Below are 25,068 nucleotides of genomic sequence, written 5' to 3'. Positions count from 1 at the left end.
TAGAACCTGAAGCCCTGAGTTAGAATCATGGTCCAACCACTAACTAGCCAGGTGACTTTGGGCAGTTACTTAATCTCTCAAAGTCTCAGTTTGCTTTTCTGCCAAATGGAAATGATATCTACTCCATAGGTTTTTGTAAAATTAATATGAAATAAACATTTTTCTGGGCCTTTAGTAATAATTCAATGAAAGCTAGCTCTGTTGTCCACTCCCCTCAAAGTTGGTCAAATCTGTATTGTTAAAAACAAGACACCAGGCCCCAAATGGAGCTAGCTGCTTATGCTGAGTCCCACATCACCAAATCAAGACTTAATTACAGTTTTGGCTCTCCCAGAATTGGAATTTTAAACCAGTCCATCAGGAATCGCCTGACCTGCCCTAGTTAGGTCATCTGATTGATACACCCCTGTTATCCCCTGAAGCAGGGGTGGGGAACACCCAGCCCCGAGGGCCATGGTAGGCCCTCAGTATCATGTGGTCTGCCCTGCCTAGGCATTAGGGGTGAGTTAATTAGTAAATGTTTGACCAAATATAGCAGGCTAATTTTAAGTTGCTAATTTTGGGGCAGACTTTTATTATTTTGTTAACACAAATACAATGTGTACACAATCTGTCTATTCATTTTCTTCGCTGCGCAGCCTGGCATTGGGATTGGTGACTCTGATGGCCAGCTGGGCTGATTTTTCCACAGTGGCTTTGCGGTTCTTTGAGGAGACGCTGTGAGCAATCTCAGCACAGTGAGATCTGTTGCGCATCAGCAGCGCTTCAAGCTCCTTGACCTTATGGACCAGAAACTTCCGAAAGCCACTGGGCAGCATGCGCTTTGTTTTCTTGTTGCTCCCATAGCCAATGCTGGGCATCAAGATCTGGCCCTTGAATCTTCTACGCACCCTATTGTCAATGCCTCTGGGTTTCCGCCAGTTCCGCTTAATTTTGACCTATCGGTCTGACTGGTGCCAGATGAACTTCTAGGTCCTCTTTTTGACAATCTTGGGTTTCACGAGGGGTCTGAGGGCAGCCATGGTGCCGAGTAGGAGATTGCTGCCACGTCCATAGGCAGCACAGAGGAAGAGCAAGCTGATCATTTTGAATGGCCCTCGAATGATGTTATAATGGCCCTTGGCAGAAAAAAGGTTCCCCACCCCTATAAGTGACCTTGCAACAACCAAACCACTGTTTCACCTACTACAACTTCCTTGTTCCTGCTCCCTCTCCCTATAAGTCTCATTTGGTACAGTTCCTCAGAGGGCATTCTGTCTGCTAGACTGGATGCTGCTTAATTCGTGAATCATTGAATAAAACCAATAAGAACTTTAACATTTACAGTTGAATTTTGTTTTTTTAACAGTATTAAGAAATGGCGATTAAGAAATACATTTTATTTCTGCATAAACTGTATATGAGAATCATTAAGTGCAAAGGGTGCTCAATAAAATTAATCTGCAAATGACGCATTTGGAAAAAAAGATGGAGTTCGTTCCAGAACAATCATTTTAAACAAAAACAAAAGGCATTATTGGTGAGTAAGCAGTAGGCTACTGGATCAATAAAAATGTTTAAGCAGTCAGCAATTTGGCTAATTCACCCAGGTGATTGACGGGGAGAAGGAAGGTTGAAGAGTTAAATTTAGATAAAGAAATAGACTCTTCCTTAGGGAAAACTTGAACATACAGTTGCACCACACATTTTTGAGTGAAAGACAGAACAGAAAAGATGTATGCCTCCTTTGTCCTTATCTCTTAAGGAAAGCTGAACAACGGGTACATTCTTGAGGAATAGAGTAAGTGGCGATGAACCAATATGACCTGGACGACGTGTCAGCGACTGCAGTGCTCCAAACCCTGGGAGGATCCATAAAGCTGATGTATCAAAATCACAATCAATGACAAAGTTGACTTTTTTCTTTGACGTCAATAGCATTGTTCATGCAGAGCTCATTCCTTAGGTCAGTGGTCTGCAAACTGCGGCTCGAGAGCCACTTTGTTGACTAATGAGTTTGCCGACCACTGACCTAGACTCTCGATTCCAATAATTACAGGCTGTTGTTGTTCCTTGTGATTAAGCCCCTATCCCAGTGGTCAGCAAACTCATTAGCAAACCGCGGCTCTCGAGCCACATGTGGTTCTCGAGCCGCAGTTTGCCGACCACTGCCTTAGGTCAACTCACTTGATAGACCTCAGCATTGCAAAAAGAGGAATTCCAGCTCAAGGCTTCAATTCAAACTGTGCCTCTGTTAATTAGTTTTAATTTTTAAAAAGCAGTTGTCAATACACCCTCCTTGAACAAACTTTAGTTAGGCTCCTCTGAATCTTCTCAGCTAGGCCTCAACCTTTGGACGTCCACATCCATCTTTGCATCGCCTAATTTTAGCAAAATTCCTGCTAAGTCAGTTTAGCAAGAATCCCCATACTCAATATCTGATCACCCTTGATTATCTGATTCAACTCCTCATCTCCTACCCGTGGTATCTGATCACCCTAGTCCGCTTTCAGCAAGATCCTGTTAAGTCATTTTAGCCAGAACCCTCTTTACCCCTGATGCTTCCTCCACTCCCTGGCCCCCACCCTGCTTCTTAGCTATAAATTCCCACTTGTATTTGGAATTGAGCCCAGTTCTATACTGAGATCTCTCTTTCCCTATTACAATAATAATTCCTGAATAAAATTTATTTTCTCCACTTAACTTCTGTCTGGCTCTGGTTTTCTTTAACACTTCCCAGCCTGGTCACTCACCTATTCCCCAGTCTTGGCTCTAATTACTTCTAACTGTTCCTCGATATCAAATACACCCTCAGAAGATGAAGATTCCCTACCAATAAAGATCTATGAAGATCTGTCTATGTTGTTGGCCTAGAAAATCAAACCAAAAGAGGGGTTGTGGAAATCTTTGCTTTGTTTGAACAAATGACCCCAAGTGACAACTATTATTTGCCTGTTTATATTCACCTGCTTAAAAATTATACTGCTTCCCAGTCAGAGCTCTTATACTCAGTAGGTAAGTCACAGATACATGGCACCTAATTACATGAATTAATTTGACTAAGGGTCTGAGTTATCTCCAGTTTCACATCCTAGCTCACTTTTGCAGAGTCCTCAGTTTCTTAATAAAGCTTAAAAAAAAAAAAAAAAACTCTTTGGTCTATGACAAAATGAAGCTCTTTTTGCATGAGTTCCCAATCCCCCTCAGGCCATCCATATTCTAAGGAGTTTACTACTGTCTTTTTTTTTTTTTTTAATATCTTTATTGGTTTCAGAGAGGAAGGGAGAGGGAAAGAGAGAGAGAAATATCAATGATGAGAGAGAATCATTGATTGGCTGCCTCCTGCACGCCCCACACTGGGGGTTGAGCCCACAGCTCGGGCACGTGCCCTGACTGGGAATCGATCCATTACCTCCTGGTTCATAGGACAATGCTCAACCACTGAGCCACACCGGTTGGGCTTTACTACTGTCTTTACTGGTCAAAGCCCAGAATCTTAGACTCTGAGGCAAACTTAGTTTCTCTCTCTTAATATATATATCACCTTCTCTCCACTTTTGAGTCCCTTGAGCTACCCAGTCCTCATTTACAGATCTGCCCCTTCCCAATCCTTTCCCTACTGCCTCCATCAGCAGATTTTTCATCTCTGTTTGAACATCTGTCTCTCTCACTACCCTGTAGATTTTCACCCTTACCCATCCCCCAGTCATCCACATTGGACATCAATCTCACGTCCCAGGGCATCCAAGCCCCCTAGTTCCATTCTCAGTCACTTCTGCCTCCGTCCCCTACACCCACTGAACAAGGTAACACACCTGAGGCACCACTGTTTTCAACGTAACTATTAGACTTTTCAGAACTTAATTTTTTCTTTCCATGCGCAATCAGGGTTTAGGTTGCCCAGTCTGTCCAAGAGAAGTCCAGAAGAGATAATACAGGGACAAGAGTTCGTTTACTAAACCTTTGAGAGCTTAACAAATGTCAGGCACTATTTTCAGCTCAGTGAGCCCTGTGCTGAGCTGGGGCCTCGTGTTCTTGGCCTGTGGTCCTGCTGGTCTCTTGACAGGCTGCTCAGCCCTCAGGCATAGCTCAGCCCTGGGAGTCAAGGCCCCAGAAGCCACCCACCCAGCGGGAGTAGCAAGGTTTGTAGTGAGGTGAGAGGGCTGCCAGTACTGAGTACATCTAAAGACCCTTCTGTTGTTTTCCTTCAAATAACTTCCAAAGGGGAGTATCTTAGAAAAATCTGAGAGCATTCAAAGAACAAAGATGTGAAAGGGACTGGGAAATAGGACCCATGAGGGATGGGGAAAAGATGCTATGATTCTTAGTTTGAAGAAAAGAAAGCCTAGAGGCCATTTAACAACGGCCTGCAAGGTTTAAAGGGATATTCCTCAGAGGATGGAGGCCAGCTGTTCACTGTCTCCAGCAAGGACAGAAAAAGGAAATGAGCTTCAGCTTCCACGTGAGTGATTTAAACTAGAAAACACCCTCCGCCAATGAGCATATCGGACTTGAGGTAAGTTAGCAGGGACATCCGGGCCTCTCCTCTGCAGTGCTTCAAAAAGCCACGGAGCCCGTTTTCCTGGACAGTCAGGTGCGATCCTGTCAGCAGGCAGAGGGGAGCCGAGGCCCAGACATCTCACCAGCCACATGAGTTTGTGACTCTGTTTTACAAATAGCCGGCACTTTTACCCTCACTGTATAATAGATTTTGTACTCTGGCATCTGCAGAATTGAGTCAGGGGAGAGGTAAAAGAGAAGGCATGCAAGGAATGAGAGAAGGAAGAGCAGCTGATCCATTTTCCATGGGAGAAGAATTAGTGCATTGCAAATAACTAAACGTAGGCCCTTAGTAACAGTCAACTTCTAAAGTCAGAACCTCACCTTTTCATATGAAAATTAGCTTCAATATAAATGCACTAATTGGCCATTTTTTCCCTTTCCTTCTGAGTTTCCTGGCATCCTTTCATACACTTCCTTTATACCTTCAATATTAGCCTGTTTCAGTTTCCTGCACAATAAAAGCCAAAGACAGATTCTTACTATTGAATCCAACACTTTGTGAATCTAAAGCCAAAAGTTTGGGTATAATAATTACCACCTATTAAACTCAGACCCAGCACCTAATTCCTAGATATTTTTCCTAGTTTTAATTCCTTAAGACCTGTGGGTATCTCTCCAGCCTTCAGCCTTCCTCATTAAGTCCAACACAGAGGCTGACGCGGAAGTCCCCGGAGGCAGCCACACCCGCTAGGCTGAGATGCTCAGAAACACTCCCCCACGTCTCCATGCTCCGTGGACAGCAGGGCTCCTTCAGGGCTGCACTCACTGTGGGAGAGTGACGTCATCTGTCTCTGGCATCTGTTCCCGCTCAGAGCAGGCCCTGGGCATGACAGGAAGGGCAAGACCCTTGTCTCTGAGGCTCATGCAGTGTCCGGTGGTCTGACTCTGAAGCAGCCATTCTCAGATCTCCCAGCTTGCAGCTGCCAGGCTGTGACCCCACAAGAGCCTGGCCTTCTCTGTCTTGTTCACCGTGTACACCCTGGTGCCGAGAACAGTGCCTGGCAGAGTGGGAGCGTAATCAGTATTCACATTCATTGACTGAACAAGCAAGTGCCAGAGCAGGAATGAGCCTTGGAGACCATCCCTTCCCACCGCTCAGACAGAGAAAGTTCAGCACAAGGCTTGTCATAGTTTTTGGTAGTCTGGTTTTCTCACCATCGGAAATAAATACCTTTTCTAATGAATTAGTCCACGCTAAAATGGTAATGGTTACTAATGGGTTAATACTTCTCTCTCTCTCTCTCTCTCTCTCTCTCTCTCTCTCTCTCTCTCCCTCTCTCTCTCTCTCTCTCTCTCTCTCTCTCTCTCTCTCTCTGCACCAGCCCCTCCCTTGCTGGACAACGGGCATTCATCCCCAGATGCAGAGAAGAAAGAAGTCTCTTCCACAGAGCGCCTGAATTTTTGAGTTGATGCCAAGAAACAGCCAGCTGGAGCAGAACCGGTTACGATTAGAGGTTCACACGTGTGCCAAGGACAGACTCTCCTGGCCGCCCCAGGAACGTGCGCTCACAGAGCCTCACCCAAGTAGGGTGAACACAAAGTGAGCCCTCATGAGATGTAGGAAATGAGAGGGATGCTCCGGGGCCCCAGGGAGACCTGTCGTCACCCCAGCCTAGGACTGCCAGCAAGTCCCGAGCAGCCAGGCTGTGCTAAGGGGACAGACCCAGCAGTCCCAGCTCTCAAACCCGGCTCTGTGTGCCCAGAACCTCATGGGAGCTTTTCATTTTTATTTATCTAATTTTTTAATCCTCACTGGAGGATATGTTTTCACTTTTTTTGAGAGAGAGAGAGAGAGAGAGAGAAAGAAAGGAAGGGAAGGGGGGAGAGAGAGAGAGAGAGAGAGAGAGAGAGAGAAACATTTATTGGTTGCCTCCACACGGGACCCGACTGGGGATCGTACCTGAAACCCAGGTGTGTGCCCTGGCCGGGAATGGAACCCGAGACCCTTCTGTGCCCAGGACAATGCTCTAACCAACTGAGCCATACCAGCCAGGGCCACCTGGGAGCTTTTTACTAAAAGCAGATCTGCTATGCCCTGCCTGGATCTACCAACTGTGTCAGAATTGCAGAAGGTAGGTCCCAGAATCGGTGTTTTTAAGAAATACTGTGATTCTGCCCAGCCAATGTGGCTCAGTGGTTGAGTATCGACCCAGGAACCAAGAGGTCACCGGTTTGATTCCTGGACAGGGCACCTGCACAGGTTGTGGGCTTGACCCCCAGTAGGGGGCATGCAGAAGGCAGCCAATGGATGATTCTCTCTCATCATTGATGTTTCTATCTCTCTCTCCCTCTCCCTTTCTCTCTCTGAAATGAATAAAAACATGTTTTTTAAAAATCTACTGTGACTCTGACATCCAACCCAGTCTGGGAATAACTACCCTACTGGCTGATTGACCTACCGTACTTCCTGGCGTATAAAACGACTGGGCGTATAAGATTTTCCTGGGTTAAAAAGTCGTTTTATATGCCGGAAAATACGGTATATTGGACTATATTAATGGGATTAGATATAATGGATTAGATATATTGGACTACCGTATTTTCCAGCGTATAAGACAACTTTTTAACCCAGGAAAATCTTATATGCCCAGTCGTCTTATACGCCGGAAAATACGGATTCCCTCCATACAATTCTTTCCCTATTGAGAGGGAATTTGGCTCAAACCAGTTGACTGTCAGCTTTTCTGTCATTTCCAGGATGACTTTAAATCTATGTTCCTCTGTGTCACATGTGAGCGAACATCTTGAAACTAAAATCTCTGCTGAGAAACTGACGTGAGTTTGACTTTTCCTCTGTGAGTTAGGAGATGAAAAATGAGTGTAAAAATGTCTTTATTCAATTCAAGAAATCCCAGCACCCTCTTCCATGGACAGGGGTAATGAAAGTGAATAAGGCACATTCCTTTATCTCGAGAGATGGGCACCGTGGTGGGAAGCTGGGCACCGTGGGGGAAGCTGGACACGTCAACAGCTGGGCAGCTGAATGTGGTAGAAGCAGCAGTTCCTGGGCGGAAGCAACCTTTGTTAGGACTGGGCTCTGGGAGGATTATGTCCAGTCGGAATCTGAAAAATCAGGATCCTTATACTGCACCTGCAGGCTCTGTCCACAAGCATGTTCCAGGTGAGAGGACCTCGAAGGCCTCTGAGGTTAGCTCTCTCACTTTTGTGCATATCTGGCTCTGGCCCTTCTCCACTGCTTATTCTGGAGCTGGGCTCTTGAGTGAGTCCATGGCGGGGAGCCCTTGTGCTTAAGCTCCAGTCTGAGGATCTGCGGCTCCATCTCTTTCCGTGGCCAAGGCATTGTTCTCACACGTGCCCCTGGCTCCAGTTTCTTCCTTGGCTTCTCTTGCCCCCTCTCCTGTCCCTGAATCTTTGCTGCAGACCACACCTGTTGCCTCTTCTGGCTCTCCATGACCTTGGCCACCTGCCCAGGGAAATGTCACTCTCCTGCCACACCCATCTCCTGATACCATACTCTGCCTGCTTCATTTCCTACTGTTCCCTTTACCCGTCATTCTTCCTTCCCTCAACCCCTCCCCTTATTCTATCTTAATGGAAGCATCTGATCATCTGAATCAGGGGTCCTCAAACTTTTTAAACAGGGGGCCAGTTCACTGTCCCTCAGACCGTTGGAGGGCCGGACTATAGTTTAAAAAAAACTATGAACAAATTCCTATGCACACTGCACACATCTTATTTTGAAGTAAAAAAACGAAATGGCAAAAACACCCTGCATGTGGCCCGCGGGCTGCAGTTTGAGGACACCTGACGAATCATAAGTTGAAAGTGCCCACTTAGAGGATTTTATGTATAAATGACTGTTTTCTTTATTTACTATTACCGCCATACAATTAATTTAGCCAATAATTTATTCTAAAACAATGCCCTTTTAAATGTGTTTGTCTCTATGTCTGTTTCTGAATAATGGCACTTGCTATTTCTTTTATAAACCTGAAGAGTTAGATAATATTCATTTACATAAATTCTCAACCTTCATTATAATTATCTGGGGTGATTTTAAGAAACACCCAGCCGGTGTTGCTCAGTGGTTGAGCATCAGACCTATGAACCAGGAGATCACAGTTCGATTCCCAGTCAGGGCACATGCCCGGGTTTTGGGCTTGATCCCCAGTAGGGGGCAAGGAGGAGGCAGCCGATCAATGATTCTCTCTCATCATTGATGTTTCTCTCCCTCTTTCCTTTTCCCTTCCTCTCTCCGAAATCAATAAAAAACATATTTAATGAGGCAGGGATAGAAGGGGCCATTGGGGGTTGGGAGGAAGGGGACATATGTAATACTTTCAACAACAAAATATTTAATTTAAAAACAAACAAACAGCCAAAACCAGTTTGGCTCAGTGGATAGAGCGTCAGCCTGTGGACTGAAAGGTCCCAGGTTCGATTCCGGTCAAGGGCATGTACCTTGGTTTCGGGAACATCCCCAGTAGGGGGTGTGCAGGAGGCAGCTGATCGATGTTTCTCTCTCATTGATGTTTCTAACTCTCTATCCCTCTCTCTTCCTCTCTGTAAAAAATCAATAAAATATATTTTTTAAAAATAAATAAAAATAAAAACAAACAAACATATTTTTAAAAAAAGAAACACAATGCCTGGCCTCTGCCTTCAGATATTTCAGTTCAATTGGTCTGAAGTCAGGCTCTGCATCACTATTTGAAACATCCTTCCCAGGAGATGCTAATGTGCAGCCAGGCTTAAGATTTACTGATTTATAGAAAAATCATTCAGGATAAATGTATACTCAAATAGTCAATTCCCAGAAGTCTTGATTTGAAGAAGTCAGTGGCTCCTTAACTATACTTTTTGAGGCAAAGCAAGAGATCTTAAAGCCCACACCACCCCATCCACTCCAAATACCAGTTAAAAAAAAATCTCTGTGATAAAGAATTTAAAAGCAACAAACACATGCGTTTACATTCAAAACAATGATATACTGTATATACTTTAATGATATCCCAGAAATTTTATAATTTGCTAGTTTTTTATAACTTATTAAAGAACACAAATTCACTGGTAGCATATCACCAATGATCTGTTCCTGAACAAGAAAATGTGAGGGGAATTATATCATCATTGTCTTCAGCAATAGGCATATGGTTGAATAGCATTGAGACAATAAAACATCCATGTGTGGATTAAAGACTAGTTACTGGAAAATAATAAGCCAAACACACTCTTTATGAAAATACCCACCATGAACACTATCACAAGCACCAAACATCACTCAAACTGACAAGAATTCATTATTTAGCCCTAGCTGGTTTGGTTCAGTGGATAAAGCGACGGCCTGCAGACTGAAGAGTCCCAGGTTCAATTCTGGTCAAGGACACATGCCTGGGTTGCAACTCGTATCCCTAGTAGGGAACGTGCAGGAGGCAGCCAATCAATGATTCCCTCTCATCATTGATGTTTCTATCTCTCTCTCCCTCTCCCTTCCTTTCTGAAATCAATATAAAAAAATTTTTTTCTGCCAAAACCGGTTTGGCTCAGTGGATAGAGTGTCGGCCTGCGGACTCAAGGGTCCCAGGTTCGATTCCGGTCAAGGGCATGTACCTTGGTTGCGGGCACATCCCCAGTAGGGGGTGTGCAAGAGGCAGCTGATCGATGTTTCTCTATCATTGATGTTTCTAACTCTCTCTCCCTCTCCCTTCCTCTCTGTAAAAAATCAATAAAATATATTTAAAAAAATTTTTTTTTCTTTTCTGTAAAACACAGGAGCACCAGGGTATAAAATTTAAAAAAAATTTTTTTTAATAATTCGCCGTAACCGGTTTGGCTCAGTGGATAGAGCGTCGGCCTGTAGACTGAAGGGTCCCAGGTTCGATTCCGGTCAAGGGCATGTACCTTGGTTGCGGACACATCCCCAGTAGGAGGTGTGCAGGAGGCAGCTAATCTATGTTCCTCTCATCGATGTTTCTAACTCTCTATCCCTCTCCCTTCCTCTCTGTAAAAATCAATAAAATATATTTTTTAAATAATAATAATAAATAATTCATTATTTAAAAACATGACTATCCTAGCCAGTGTAGCTAAGTGCTTGAGCATCAACCTATTAACCAGATCCCAGTTCAAGTCCGGTCAGGGCGCATGCCGGGGTTGCGGGCTCAATCTCCCGTCAGTGTGTGTGCAGGAGGCAGCTGATCAATGATTCTCTCTCAGTGATGTCTCTCTCTCTCTCTCTCTCTCTCTCTCTCTCTCTCTCTCCTTTCATCTCTGAAATCAATAAAAAATATATTTTAAAAAATAAATAAATAAAAGCACGACTAGCAGCCACGTGAAATTACAACCACATTTACACAAGTGATATAAGGCATTCTTTCCCTAGTTTGAAAGAATTCCTGGAGTGCCTACTCAGTCCTTGCTTCATAACGTAACCAATATCAGTAGCACAGCAGTCAACGTCTTAGAATACTGATGTAGTATGATTGTTGGTAATGAAGTCGATTTACTATAAAACATAATGACTCTTAATTACTTAATAGGTTAGTGGTAAGTAGCTCTAATTGAACATAAAAAATAAAATTTATGAAATCTTGCCTCATTTGCCCAAAAGAATCCCCCCAAACCACATATTTTTAAATCTGTATCAAACCATAAGGAGAACACTCCTGGTCAAGGATCATACTATGAGGTTTCTAGTTTTCTGAGGGATGGAAATTACCACCTTTTGAGAAGAAAACAATGTTTTGTTTTGTTAAATGCACATTCAGGTACAAACCTGACCTGCCTGGTTACAAATACCCCCCAGAAAACAAACATTTGTTATTCCAATGAATGTACTTACTAATCACCTGCTCTGTCAGACAAAAATAAAGTGTGTCTTTAATAACTGAGGTGTACATACCAAGCACAGAAAAAGAAATCACTTTGAATCCCAAGGGCAAATTTGGAATTGCCTGAATGATTCATCCATGTTTTTGATGGAAAATATTTCTTTTCTCCAAAATGGCAATTTCTAAAGATTGAGAAAGAGAAAAAACATCAGTCTAAAAAAAAAAAAAAAAAAAAAAAAAAGGTAGCATAAACCAATATAAATTCAAATATCCAGATCAAACAGGACCAATAAGATCTGAATATAAGAAAATCCAGTCTCTGAGTCCCTTTGCAAAGATCCTAGAATTTTAAGGCTTATCTCAAATGGAAAAATTAAAGCTTAATTTTTGGTCATTCTCAGTCTCTCAATTTCCAGTAACAAAATAGCCGCCAGTTCCTGGAAATGTAGAAGCTTGCGATTTGAGCATAATTACTTTAATAAGTGTAAAATATATCCTATAAATATAAAACATTTTCATTGTGCAAGTTTAAAACTACGATGAGAATTGCTATTTTTAAGTTTCTGGAGAGCAGGAAGTTCGTGTGTTTTCATCTCAGGACCTTCCAATACCTGGCACAATACTTTTTATATTACAGGCATTGCCAGAAACATGTGCTTCAGCTCCCCGATGGGGCTCCGTGCTTGTGGAGCAGGGAAGAGCCTCAGCACAAGCAGCCCCTCCAAAGAGGCGTCTTCCAGAAGTCACCACAAGCACAACAGCTTAGGGAAACACCATCCCTTCTATTAAGTGAGGGACACTTTCAGTCAATTACCAGCACCTGTGTTTAATAGAGCTTCGTCTCCAAGCTCACTGAACCAGCAAGCCCTCAAAATTTTGGGGGGCTCATCCCAGCTACCGCTCTCCTAAAAGGACTCTATGAGGCAGCAACAGAACCCACATCTGACAAGAATATGTTTCAAGCTTTCCAGGGTTTTGCTCCTTTTATTAGGTAATCAAGCCTTACTCTCACCACTCACCAGTATGTCCCAAATGTCTTATCTCAGGCTGCCATACGAAAAGACCAAAGAGTAGGTGGCTTAAACAACAGGACGTTATTTCCTCGCAGTTCGGGAGGCTGGAAGTCCAAGATCAAGGTGCAGGCCAGTTCAGTTCCGGCGTTCCTAAGGAAGAGGGGAGGCGCCCGGGTTTTGTGTTACTGAGAGGCCTTAGTGATGTCTGCAGGCCACTAGTTCAGGAGAGTCGCTGGAATGGCCGTGTTTTGTAAAATCACAATGTAAGAGCCTTTCTTTTTCATAACATAAAACTTAACATTTTAACCATTTTTAGGCATACAGCTCCTTAGCATTAAGTACATTCCCATTGTTGTGTAACCATAACCACCATCTTTTTCCAGTATTTTTTCATCTTCCCCAACTGAAGCCCTGTACCCAGTAAATACTAACTCCTCATTCCCCTCCCCCAGTCCCTGACAACCACCATTCCACATTCCACTTTCTGTCCCCATGAATTTGACTACTCTAGGAACCTTATATAAATGAAATTACACATTGTTTGTCCTTTTCTGATTGGCTTATTTTATTTAGCATAATGTCCTCAAGGTTTATCCATTTTATGGCATGTGTTGGAATTTTCTTCCTCTTTAATAAGGAACTAGAGGCCCGGTGCACGATATTCATGCACTGGAGTGGGGGGGGGGTTTGTTTCCCTCAGCCCGGCCTGTGCCCTCTCACAGTCCGGGAGCCCCGCAATCAATTGCCCCAAAGAGGTAGACACTGCCCACCCGGCCGGGGCTCCAGGATCGATCCTGCCCCAAAGAGGGAGGCCCCGGCCACCCACCGCAGCCTGCCAGTCGGTGGCCTGGGCCTCCCTCTTTGGGGTGATCGTGGAACCCCCCCAATTGATCAATCACCCCACCAGCCAGTGGCCTGAGCCTCTCTCTGCAGGGTGATCATGGGGCAATGGCCAGACCCCGGACCAATCACATCGCACCCGCCTTGGCTGGCCTGGCACCAGTGGGTGTCATAGCATGGTTGTTTGGAAGGTCGTCCAGAAGGTCGTTCTGCTGTTTGGTCATTCAGTCGATTTGCATATTAAACTTCTATTATTATAGATAATACTCCGCTGTATATATACGCCATAGTTCATTTACCCACTCATCCATCGATCAACAATTGGGTTGCTTCTGACTTTTGACTATTGTGAATAATGCTGCTCAATGAACATTGGTGTACAAATATCAATTCAAGTCCCCACTTTCAAATCTTTTGGGTGTATACCCAGAAGTGGAATTGCTGGGTTATATGGTAATTCTATGTTTAACTTTTTGAGGAACTGCCCTACTGTTTTCCACAGCAGTTGCACTATTTTACAATCCCTGCAGCAATGCACAAGGGTTCTAAATTTCTCCACATCCTCAACATTTATTTTCTGTGTTTTTGTTTTTGTTTTAAATATCTACTGTAATGTGTTTGAAGTGGTATCTAATTGTGGTTTTGACTTGTATTTCCATAATTATTAGCAAAGAGTTTTTCTTTTGTGGGAACAGAAAAAGGAAAACTATAGCTCCAAAGATTTAGGTTGGAAGATGGTCCTATAAAATGGAAGCAAACATGCAGAACTACAGTGAAAGAGAGAGAATAATGTGGGAATGCAGCTCTACAAATGTTAATCTCTAAAGCAGTCTTTAAAAATAAATGTAAGGGGGAGAGATCAACCAAAGGACTTGTATGCATGCATATAAGCGTAACCAATGAACACAGACAACAGGGGGATGAGGGCATGAGGGGGCGGGGAGAAGGGAATGAGGGAATATGGACACATATGTAATACCTTAATCAATAAAGAAATTTAATAAATAAATAAATAAAATAAAAATAAAAATAAATGTATTATTATCTTAAACAATAAAAGATCAGGAAAGTGCCCTAGCTGGTTTGGCTCTGTGGATGGAGCATCGGCCTGCGGACTAAAGGGTCCCAGGTTCAATTCCGGTCAAGGTCACATGCCTGGTTGTGGGCTCGATCGCCAGTGGGATGCGTGCAGGTGGCAGCCGATCAATGATTCTCTCTCATCATTGATGTTTCTATCTCTCTCTCCCTCTTCCTTCCTCTCTGAAATCAATAAAAATATTTTTTAAAAATCAGGAAAGTATCACTGCCCTCAAGGAATAGAAAGAAATTGAATTGTCATGAATAAGCTTACAGTACATAAGCTATATGCAGAATACAAAAAAATAACTATAGCAACATTTCTCATATATATATGTGTGTGTGTGTGTATAAATAAATAAAAAATATATATATATATATATATATATAAATATATATATATATATATGAAATGAGGCTTTTATATATTAATAAAAGCCTAGGTGGTCCTCGCGCCCTTGCGTGATGCCCTCATGTCATCACACGATGGCCATCACAAGATGGCCGCCACAAGATGGCCAGCAGGGGAGGGCAGTTGGGGGTGATTGGTTCAACAGGGGAGCAGTTAGGTGTCAATCAGGCTGGCAGGGGAGCGGTTAGGGGGCTATCAGGCAGGCAGGCAGGTGAGCCGTTAGGAGCCAGCAGTCCTGGATTGTAAGAGGGATGTCCTACTGCTGGTTTAGGCCCTGCAGGATCGGGCCTAAACCAGCAGTCGGACATCCCCTGAGGGGTGCCAGATTGGAGAGGGTGCAGGCTGGGCTGAGGGACAACCTCCCTCCCCCCCCCCCCCCGTGCATATATATATGTTGGAGGGAATTCAATCTATCATGAGTTCATTCTCACAGTGATGAATCAAAGTGATAAAAATCTTGCAGCTCACTAGAAGACAGAATCAAAAATTCCTGTGTCACTTTAAAAATCTAAACCTGGTGTTTTGTCAGCCGACATTTTTGCCCAGAAGATCTACAGGTTTGAAGTTAAGCAAGATTCTCTAGGAGAGGAATCCGGATAAGGGATTAGCAATGGGAAATTTGGCATCAGGCAAGGGATTGTTACAGAAAAAAATGTCATTGTCTTTCTTCCTCACATACACACAGAAAGGGCTGTACATCCATAACATGGCCATAGGTTTTAAAAATGTGAACTAGTTTACCTAACATATAGGTTAACTTAGAATCGACATTTGAAAATTCACTCTTAACAAGTAGAACCAAGATGATGGTGTAGGTAAATGCCAGTACTCACCATCTCCAACTACCACATCAAAATTACAACTAAAATACAGAACAACCATCATTCAGAACTGCCTGGAATCTGGCTGAATGGAAGTCTTACAACCAGAGAAGTAAAGAAGAAAGTACATTGAGACTGGTAGCAGGGGCAGAGGCACAGAGAAGGCTGATCTGACACCCACATGTGGTGTTGGTTTTTTTTTAAATCAGGTGGGATATCTCTACTGTGGGGGCCTCCTATGAGAATCCAGGGGTCCCAGTCCCACACCAGGGTCCCAGAGCTGGGAAGAGAACTCCCCATAACTTTGGGCTGTAAAAACCAGCAGGGACTATAGCTGAGTCACACAGAGGCTGGTGGAGACACAGGCAGTTCCTCTTAAAGGGCTGGCACACAAACGTACACAGATTGGCTCCCTCTGGGCTCCAGTGCTAGGTGGTGGCTTTGGGAGAACCAGGGACATAAGGGCAGGAACTGGATTGTCTGACATTGGGACAGGAACTCAGGGGCAGCTTTCTCCCAGATGGGGTTGCTTGCAGGGATCTTTGTTCCTGTGCTGTGACCTCCCCAATTGCAGAGCTGACTGGCAGCCATATCTGGGTTTCCATCAGCCTGACACACACTGTTTGCTCCACCCTGGTTATTCCCTGAGACCCCACCCCATCCAATTTGCAGCCCCACCCAAGCTGTTTGTAGTGACTTTTCCATACGAATGGCCTGTCCTGGATCACGCTTTCTAAAATCTCTCAAATAAGCAGTAGCTGATGTTGGCATGCCCCATACCTATCAATAAGATGCCTAAGCCCTAGCCAGTTTGGCTCAGTGGATAGAGCGTCAGCCTGTGGACCAAAAGGTCCCTGGTTCAATTCCAGTCAAGGGCACATAACTTGGTTGCAGGCTCCTTCCCAGCCCAGGCCCTGGTCAGGCCTTGTGCAGGAGGCAACTAATCAGTGTGTCTCTCTCACATTGTTTCTCTCTGTCTTTCCCTCTCTCTTCCACTCTCCCTGAAAATCAATGGAAAAATATCCTCGGTGAGTATTAACAAAAAATAAAAAAATAAGAGGCCTAAGACCAGGCACTAGCACCAACCTGCCTTGTTTCACAGCTTGGCCTCCCCTGGGAACTTCCAAGACCAACACAAGTAGCAGCCACCTGCAGATCATTCTGTAGCTCCTGCTGGGTGACCTCAGGCAGTGGCTTACTTTGTACCTACTAAGAGGCCCCAGAGCCAGTGCACCTGGTAGACAGCTTCAGACCATACCAGATTCAACTCTACACATTCACAAGCAACACATTCAAGGGACAGACTCAGTGAGCACCAAAGCCCCACTGAAGCAAGTCCTGCACCATAGGGGTGTCTCCTGCACAGCAATTCTTCCATGTAGTAGCAGCTGGTCCTCACAGCCAATTGGCCTGGAAGTCAAGTCCTCCCAGTGACACCAACAGCAATCAAGGCTCAACTACAACAAGACTATGCACACAGCCCACACAGGGGTGCACATAGAGCTCCCAGCTTAGGTGACTGGGGAAGCTGAGCCATTGGGCCCTGCAGGACAACTATTACAAAAGGCCTCTCTACCAATTCCAGGAGATATAGCATCTCTACCTAATACATAGAAGCAAACACAGGGAAGCAGCCAAAATGCAGAGACAAAGAAATATGTCACAAATGAAAGAAACAGAAGCAAGCAAACTACTGGATACAGAATTCAAAACAATAGTTATAAGATTGCTCAAGAATCTTAAGGACAGCTTCAAGGTACTTAGTGAGAATTTCAAGGATCTTTGTGAGAATGTCAAGGAAATTAGCAAGAACATCAAAGACATGAAAAAGGAACAGGCAGAAATTAAGTATACACTCACTGAAATAAAAATAATTTATAGGGATTCAACAGTAGAGTAGAATCACATCAATGATTTGGAATATGAGGAAGCAAAAATCACACAATCAGAAGAGCAAAAAGAAAAAAGAATCCAAAAATATGAAGATAGTATAAGGAGCCTCTGGGACAACTTCAAGCATACCAACATTAGCATTATGTGGGTGCCAGAAGGAGAAGAGAGAGACTAAGATATTGAAAACCTATTTGAAGAAATAATGACAGAAAACTTCCCCTACCTGGTGGAGAAATAGACTTACAAGTCCAGGAAGCACAGAGTCCCAAACAAGAGAAACCCAAAGAGGCATCATAATTAAAATGCCAAGGGTTAAAGACAAAGAGAGAATCTTAAGCAGCAAGAGAAAAGCAGTTAGTTACCTACAAGGGAGCACCCATACGACTGTCAGCTGATTTCTCAACAGAAACTTTGCAGGCCAGAAGGGAGTAGTAAGAAATATTCAAAGCCACTCAGCCACCTGCAGCCACATCCTCCAGTGCCAGTGTGTATGCCCTGCAGCGCTTAGTGGAGCAGCTCAAGTTGGAGGCCAGCGTGGAGAGGATCAGGATCTCTCAGGTGGCTGCCAAGCTTCAGCAGAACTGCATGCAGAATGCCTGCAAGGATGCCCTGCTGGTCGGTGTTCCAGTGGGCAGCAACCCTTTCCGGGAGCCCAGATGCTGTGCTTTACTCTGAAGACTGGAAAGAAGTTCACTAAGGAAGCCTTTAGGCACAAAGTGATGAATGACTGCCTCCAAGTCTCACGGAAACATTTTTCTCTAACCAAATGACTTACATATTCAGACCTTCCCTGTGGCCTGGCCCTATAGCCAAGATTCTACAGAAATTGATGAGTTTCAACTCAAATTACGAAACTGGGTGAAGGGGTAGACTTTTAAATAATAATGGCCTGGTTTGTTTGGTGAAGTGCTTTATACTTAAGACAAACAAAAACCTTACCACCAAATATACAAAAATGCACCTCTTTCATAAGTGAATTATTAGTGTTTCTAGGCCTGAAATATTATGTATGTTTTATTTACTGGATATTTACATTTTGGGAAGGAAAACATTTTTATTAAAAATTTGAATATTTGTAATTTGTTGTTCCTAAGATTTTTACACCATAACAAAATGTGTTCTTTTCTCATGAATTTATAATTTCTAAATGAAGGCAAGACAGTGTCAAATTGGGGGGAAGAACAGACTTTATTAATCAAGTGATGTCTTGATTTTTGTAAGTGAGAAGATTATTTTCAAAATAACACTAAATATGGAAGCTGTTTCTTAGCAAACTTGTTTGGAAAGATTAATGTGTTGTGTATTAGATCTTCCCATTTTGTGTATGCCACAGATCTGATCTTTGTCTTCTTAAGTTCCTCTACTTTATAGTTGTGGTTATACTTTAAAAAAAATACTACATTATTTCATAACTTTCAAATATGTTTAAAATGTGACTTACAGAACATTGCAAATGATTAAAAGCCAAGCAATGTGAAAATCTTACAAGCTAAATGGATTCTTAATGTCATAAGTGTTTTACTTTGATGATGTGCCTTTGATTTAATTTGAGACACTTTAAAATGGATACTTTATTTGTATTTGTAATAATTTTTGAAGAGCTTGGAAATAAAATTTCTGCTTAACTCAAAAAAAAAAAAAAGGAAATATTCAAGTGATGAGTAGTAAGGACCTACAACCAAGATTATTCTACCCAGCAAAGCTACCATTTAGAATTGAAGGTCAGATAGAGAGCTTCACAGACAAGAAAAAGCTAAATGAGTTCATCACCACCAAACCAGTATTACAAGAAATGTTGAAGGGCATTCTTGAAGAAGAAGAAGAAGAAGAAGAAGAAGAAGAAGAAGAAGAAGAAGACGAGGAGGAGGAGGAGGAGGAGGAGGAGGAGGAGGAGGAGGAGGAGGAGGAGGAGGAGGAGAAGGAGAAGAAGAAAAGAAGAAGAAGAAGAAGAAGAAGAAAAGAAGAAGGAGGAGGAGGAGGAGGAGAGGAGGAAGAGGAGGACAAGGACGAGAGGAAGAAAAATGTGAACAATAAAATAGCAATAAAGCCCTAACTGGTTTGGCTTGGTGGACAGAGCGTCGGCCTGTGGACTGAAAGGTCCCAGGTTTGATTCTGGTCAAGGGCATGTACCTTGGTTGTGGGCACATCCCCAGTAGGAGGTGTGCAAGAGGCAGCTGATCAATGTTTCTCTCTCATCGATGTTTCTAACACTCTATCCCTCTCCCTTCCTCTCTGTAAAAAATCAATAAAATATATTTTTAAAAATAGCAATAAATATATATCTCTCAACAATAAAGATTTTTTAAAGAAAATTTACTCTAAAGGGAATGGAATCTGCTAATTCAGTACAAAATACAATATAAAAACAGTACTCCATTTATTGTGATGTACACAAAATCAATATTAATTTTGTTGGTTCTTTTATTTCTAAGATGCAGTCAGCTTTCAATATACCACATTATTTGGCCAGAAATTTAATTCTCATGTTTCTCCCTCCCTTCTCAAATCACATATTGTCTTAAGCAGTCAAAAAGTAAAGCCTTAAGAATGTTCTGGGGTTTACTTTTCCTTGTGAGTAACAGGCAGAAGTTCGCTGGAATCATCATAAGTGATGCAACTTGGTTTCTGTTTTGTTTTTTTAATTGATGAGAGAGAGAAAGAAGCATCATTTTGCTATTCCACTTATTTATGCATTCATTGGCTGATTCTTGTACGTACCCTGGCTGGGGATTGAACCTGTAACATTGGCATGTTGGGACAACACTCTATCCAACTGAGCTACCTAGCCAGGGCCACACTTGGTTTCAGTCTGTTGTTAATTTAAAGTTCTCCTGTTGAAAAAGGCTATCGAGGGTACTGGCTCACAGCTGTGATTAATCTGGCTGAGTGCTGGTGCTGTGATTGTTCCCTCACATGGCTGCAGCTGAAACAGCAGTCTGTCACTAAAATAAGCGTAACCTGTTGAGTGCCTGGACCAGCGTGTAATTGCATAGAGAAGTGATAACGGAAGTTAGGGTCCTCCCAGTGGTCACCCGGATCTAGATGACTGTGAAAAGTCAGGGAGAACCAGAGAAACATTGTCCTGAAAAGCAGGGTGGAGGGGTGTCTGTCCTTTCTAGGCAAACATTAGAATTCATTTACCTTCATCAAAATCCGCATAATAATTTCTGAGTTCAGCTCCTGTTGCATAGTCCCTCCTTCTACAACCAAGATTTCTGTTGGGATAAACTTCCTATCGCCAATGATTAATAGTTTTGTCAGAGATCTTTTCATAACACTTTCCACATGAATGCCTCAAAGGGTCACTGTTCAAAGATAAACTGAGGCCATGGTGGGGTAGCTCAGTTGGTTAGAGCGTCATCCCCATACACAAAGGTTGCGGATTGTGCGTTGCAGGTTTGATCCCTGGTCAGGGCACATACAAGAATCAATCAATGAATGCATAAATGGATGGAACAACAAGTCAATGTTTCTCTCTCTGTCACTCTAGAAATAATCATAATAAAATAAATAAATAAAAGACAAACTAAGGTATATTAAAATTGTAGAGTTCATTTGAGCACACATTAATTGGAATCGGGCAGTGCCAAACCAAAAGTGGTTAGCAGCGCTCCTTGGACGGGACCAGGAAAAGACTTTTATAGAGAAAAGGCAGAAGCAAAGCAAGGATTGGCTATCAGAAAACCTTTCAATTTGTAACCGTGAGGTATTTACAGGCTTAGGTTTGGATTTGCTTACAGAGGCCACCATGGCGTTAAAGCCACCTCAGTCTATGGCCTCTTTGTTTAACTAGTTTAACATCACCAACATTGAGCAGTAGGAAAACAAAATAAATAACTGTCTGTGTAGTACTGTTTAAAATGCTCATCATTTGTTTAAGAGCCTATGCCTTTATTATAAGAAATAGTTAATAAACTATATTAACTGAGGTTGGGTACCACACAAAAAGTAGCTTTATTATGACAGAATTCAAGGGAAGGCTATACACCTGACTTTGTCTTCTCTGCGTACCGTAGTCATGACTGTATTTGTTACATAGTATTATCCCCATTTGAGAATCTACTTTTTTTAACATTCTCAACAGGGTTTTTTAATGAAGATAGCAAAAATGTCACCAGTACCAAGTATTCCATAAACACTTGGAAATAAGATGACTCACTCTAAAATCAACTCATAATGCATTAAGACATAGGCAAGGTCATCCCCAAAACAATAATTCTCAAACTTTTTGTACATTAGATTTTTGTTGGTTTAAAATTTATATTTCCAGACCCCATCCCCAGAAATACTCATTCAGACCATCTCCCAGAATGAGATACAGGAATCTGCATTTTAAGTTGATTTTTTTAGAGAGAGAGAGAGGAAGGGAGGAAGAAAGAAGGAAGGAAAGAAGGAAGGAAGGAAGGAAGGAAGGAAGGAAGGAACGAAGGAACGAAGGAAGGAAGGGAGAATGTCAGAGGCAAATGCTGGCAGTGACCCCTCAGCCTGGACTAAGGGAGAGAGAGAGCCCTAATCTAACCCAAGAACTCTCCCTGCCTGGTCAGGATGGCAGATATTTCCACTGTGAAGATGGACACTTTACATCATCTTAGTTGACATCATTAAACATCTGAATTATAAACCTAACACCCCTCATTCCAATTTCTGTGGTCACTAAGCAAATTCCTCTTACAGAATTTTACTTTTCACATAGCCTGCCTTTGCTGATGGCCAAAGGCCGCCAGTATTTGGTCCCCCCTGGCCCTTTTAATAACAATCAGCTGGCAGTCATTTTGGTTTCTCCATCATTCTTTGAGTTTGGTTCATGTGACTTCACCCAGGAGAAACATTCCACTCTCCACCATTCCTGAGTTGATACATTAGGTTTCTGTACTTCTAGAGCTTAGGAGCACATTCTCAACTATAACAAATTTTCCAATGAATTAAATTCTCAGACCTCCTGGGAATATGCTTGGCAATACCTGACCTCACAAATGATTCAGACCTTCCTGTTGAAGCCTCCTTGCCAAGAAGCTGTTGAGAGTGATAGAATCCACTTTTGGTGAAGGGCCTCTAGGCCATTTACAATACTAGTAAACTTTAATCTTAAAGGGCCAGGGTAGGTTCTGATATTAGTCCCCAATGGCTCTCATCAGAGCCTGAATATGCAACAGGCAAGATAGGCGTGAGAGAAGGACAAATGTCAAGTTCTCACATCAGCTGTGCTGCTTATTCCAAATATGGTCACATTCTGAGGTTCCAGGTAGACATATCTTTTGGGAGGACACCACACAACCCACTGTATCAGAGAAAAGGCTTCTTACCCAATGCCATGTTCCATTCAGCCATGCCCTTAGCAAATGCTGACCAAGAAACCAAGTTTTCTTTTTTAAATGGTGCTATGGGGTGACTGATGCTCAGAGGAATAGCTGAGGTTTGCAAACAGGCCTGCCAGATCACAGGGCAAACTCAAAATCAGAAGTGCTTTTCTTTATGTTCTAAATATTGCAATTATTTTTTAGTCTCTCAAACTTAAAAGGCTTCCCTGAAATATTACATTTCATTATAGTGTCAAATCTCAAGAGTTCATGCAACCAACCTTTTTGTAACTAAGAGCTTCTACATTCACTTAGGGCAGGAGATCCTGACAGCAAAGACCTTGAGAGGAACACGTGGGGGAAGTCTGCACCAGACCATGCTCAGGAGTCCTGGTTTGTAGGGAGAGCAGTGCAATGGGCAGGCAGGTGGCAAGTAAGACAACAGAGCAGCATCAATACATCGGATGGCGATCCATGATTTGAGATTTTAGGATCTTTTAATGCAAGCTGAGAGGTCGCCCATCTCCTATTCAGACAGATCATTGCCCTTTGGAATACAGCCTTCCACACCAGAATGTTCTTTTCATCCTATTTTGCTATTATCACCAACAAGAGTAAAGAAACAACCAGAACCCTCCCTGCTGCTCAGTTATTGGAAGGAGTAATGAAGAAGACAAATAGAATGAGCTTAACATGATGTGACACTTCTAATTGAATTGTATTGCTTTTTTGTCCCATTCTTTACCTTTTAGGTCCAGACGCCCTGATATACTGTATATGCACAGAGGGAAAAACAACATTGATCTCTATACCCAATGAATTCATGCCTTTTCCCATGTGCCACAAAAGCATTTGTATTTCTAAATCACTATTTGCACCAACCTAAGAAAAGTTTTCTTTTTAAATATGTTTTTACTGATTGTTTTAGAGAAAGAGGAAGAGAGACAGAGACAGAGAAGAGAGAGAGAAATGAGAAACCTTGATCAGTTGCCTCCTGCACGCACCCGGACCAGGGATTGAACCTGCAACCTGAATATGTGTCCTGAATGGGGATCAAATTGGCCACCTTTTGGTGCACAGGATGATGCTCAACCGACTGAGCCACACTGGCCAGGGCTAAGAAAAGTTTGTCAGGAATCCAAGATGGTGGCAGAGTAGACGGAAGCTATACTCACCTCCTCCCAGAACCAAACTGGAATTACAACTAAAATATAGAGTAATCAACCTGAAGACTAGCTGAAGAGAAGTCTTATAACCAAGAACTTACGGAAGAAGCCACATTGACACTGGTAGGAAGGGCAGAGATGTGAAAGGGCTGGCCCCAATCCCACAGGTGGCAGCTGAGATTCCGAAGGGATATCTCAGCTGTGGGGATTCCTCTGAGATGAGTGGGGTCTAAATCCAAAGCTGAGCTTTCCAACCCAAGCCCCAGAGCCAGGAAGAGGCACCCACATACCATCTGGCTGTGAAAATTAGCAGCGATTCTGTCTGTCAGGGAGAGATGGGAGTGACACAGGCACCCTCTTAAAGGTGCCCAAAATCTCGTTTGTAGCCATTCACTCTGGGCTCCAGCAGAAGGAGAGCAGAGCCAACTAGAGTAGCATGAAAACAGACTGAAGTTTGTGGCTCTGGGGAGAGAGCTGAAGGGACAACTACCAGGATCCTTGTGTTGAGTCACTCTCTCACACTGCAAGTGCCATCTTTCTTGGTGAAGCACCCCCCTCCATATGGCATCACCCTGGGAGTATGCAATACCCCATCCTCTGGACTCCCCGTCACCCCACCCTGTGGAGTTTGTGCCCTGCTGAACAGTTAGCTGCCTGGGCTGGAGTATAAAGATCTGGGCAGACCCAGTGGTGTCAGTAATTGAATGCTATAGTTTTGGGGCAGAGGCCATTCCTCCCAATTTCCCACACACCTGACTAGGGCCTTCGCCTTACAAGAGATCTGCTAGCCTGTCTCCAGGCTCCAGGTAGCCCTGCCCGCCCGACTCCTGGTGGCCTTGCCTTGCCAAGGTCTGGGCAGAATCTTGTCATCCGCAAATAATGAGTTTTACTTCTTCCTTTCTAATTTGGATGTCTTTTATTTCTTCTTCTTTTCTGATTGCTATGGCTAGGATTTCCAATATTTTGTTGGATAAGAGTGATGAAAGTGAACATCTCTGTCTTGTTCCTGATCTTAAGGGAAACAATTTTCATTTTTTGCCCTTGAGTATGATGCTGGCTGTAGGTTTTCATATATGGTCTTTATTATATTGAGGTATGATACTTCTATCAACCTGCATCCTCGGAATAAATCCCATTTGGTCATGGTTATGATCTTTTTAATGTGTTGTTGGATCTGGTTTGCTAATATTTTGTTAAGGATTTAAACATCTATGTT

The 25,068-nt window shown here is 43.0% G+C and overlaps 1 protein-coding gene and 1 pseudogene across 1 annotated transcript; one reads left to right on the top strand and one right to left on the bottom strand.

Moving 5' to 3' along the window:
• Positions 1 to 579: 579 nt before the first annotated feature.
• Positions 580 to 1,065, bottom strand: LOC103292598 (60S ribosomal protein L32-like; annotated as a pseudogene).
• A 6,393-nt stretch (positions 1,066 to 7,458) lies between these two features.
• LOC103292639 (uncharacterized) lies at positions 7,459 to 18,075 on the top strand. The gene is made up of 2 exons (XM_054724783.1): positions 7,459 to 7,663; positions 17,856 to 18,075. The coding sequence occupies exons 1-2, from the start codon at positions 7,459 to 7,461 to the stop codon at positions 18,062 to 18,064; spliced, it is 414 nt and encodes a 137-aa protein (XP_054580758.1). The 3' UTR covers positions 18,065 to 18,075.
• The last annotated feature ends 6,993 nt before the right edge of the window (positions 18,076 to 25,068 follow it).

Source organism: Eptesicus fuscus, chromosome 2 (assembly GCF_027574615.1).
Source record: "Eptesicus fuscus isolate TK198812 chromosome 2, DD_ASM_mEF_20220401, whole genome shotgun sequence".
Classification (NCBI taxonomy): Eukaryota; Metazoa; Chordata; class Mammalia; order Chiroptera; family Vespertilionidae; genus Eptesicus; species Eptesicus fuscus.
The sequence above is the reverse complement of the archived record's forward strand: the minus strand, read 5'-3'. Positions and strand labels throughout refer to the sequence as shown.

Coding starts and splice junctions, on each gene's coding strand:
- LOC103292639 (XM_054724783.1), top strand. CDS start 7,459: ATGGGCACCGTGGTGGGAAGCTGGGCACCGTGGGGGAAGCTGGACACG. Junction 7,664..17,855: donor TGTCCACAAGCATGTTCCAG/GTGAGAGGACCT, acceptor AGCCACCTGCAG/CCACATCCTCCAGTGCCAGT.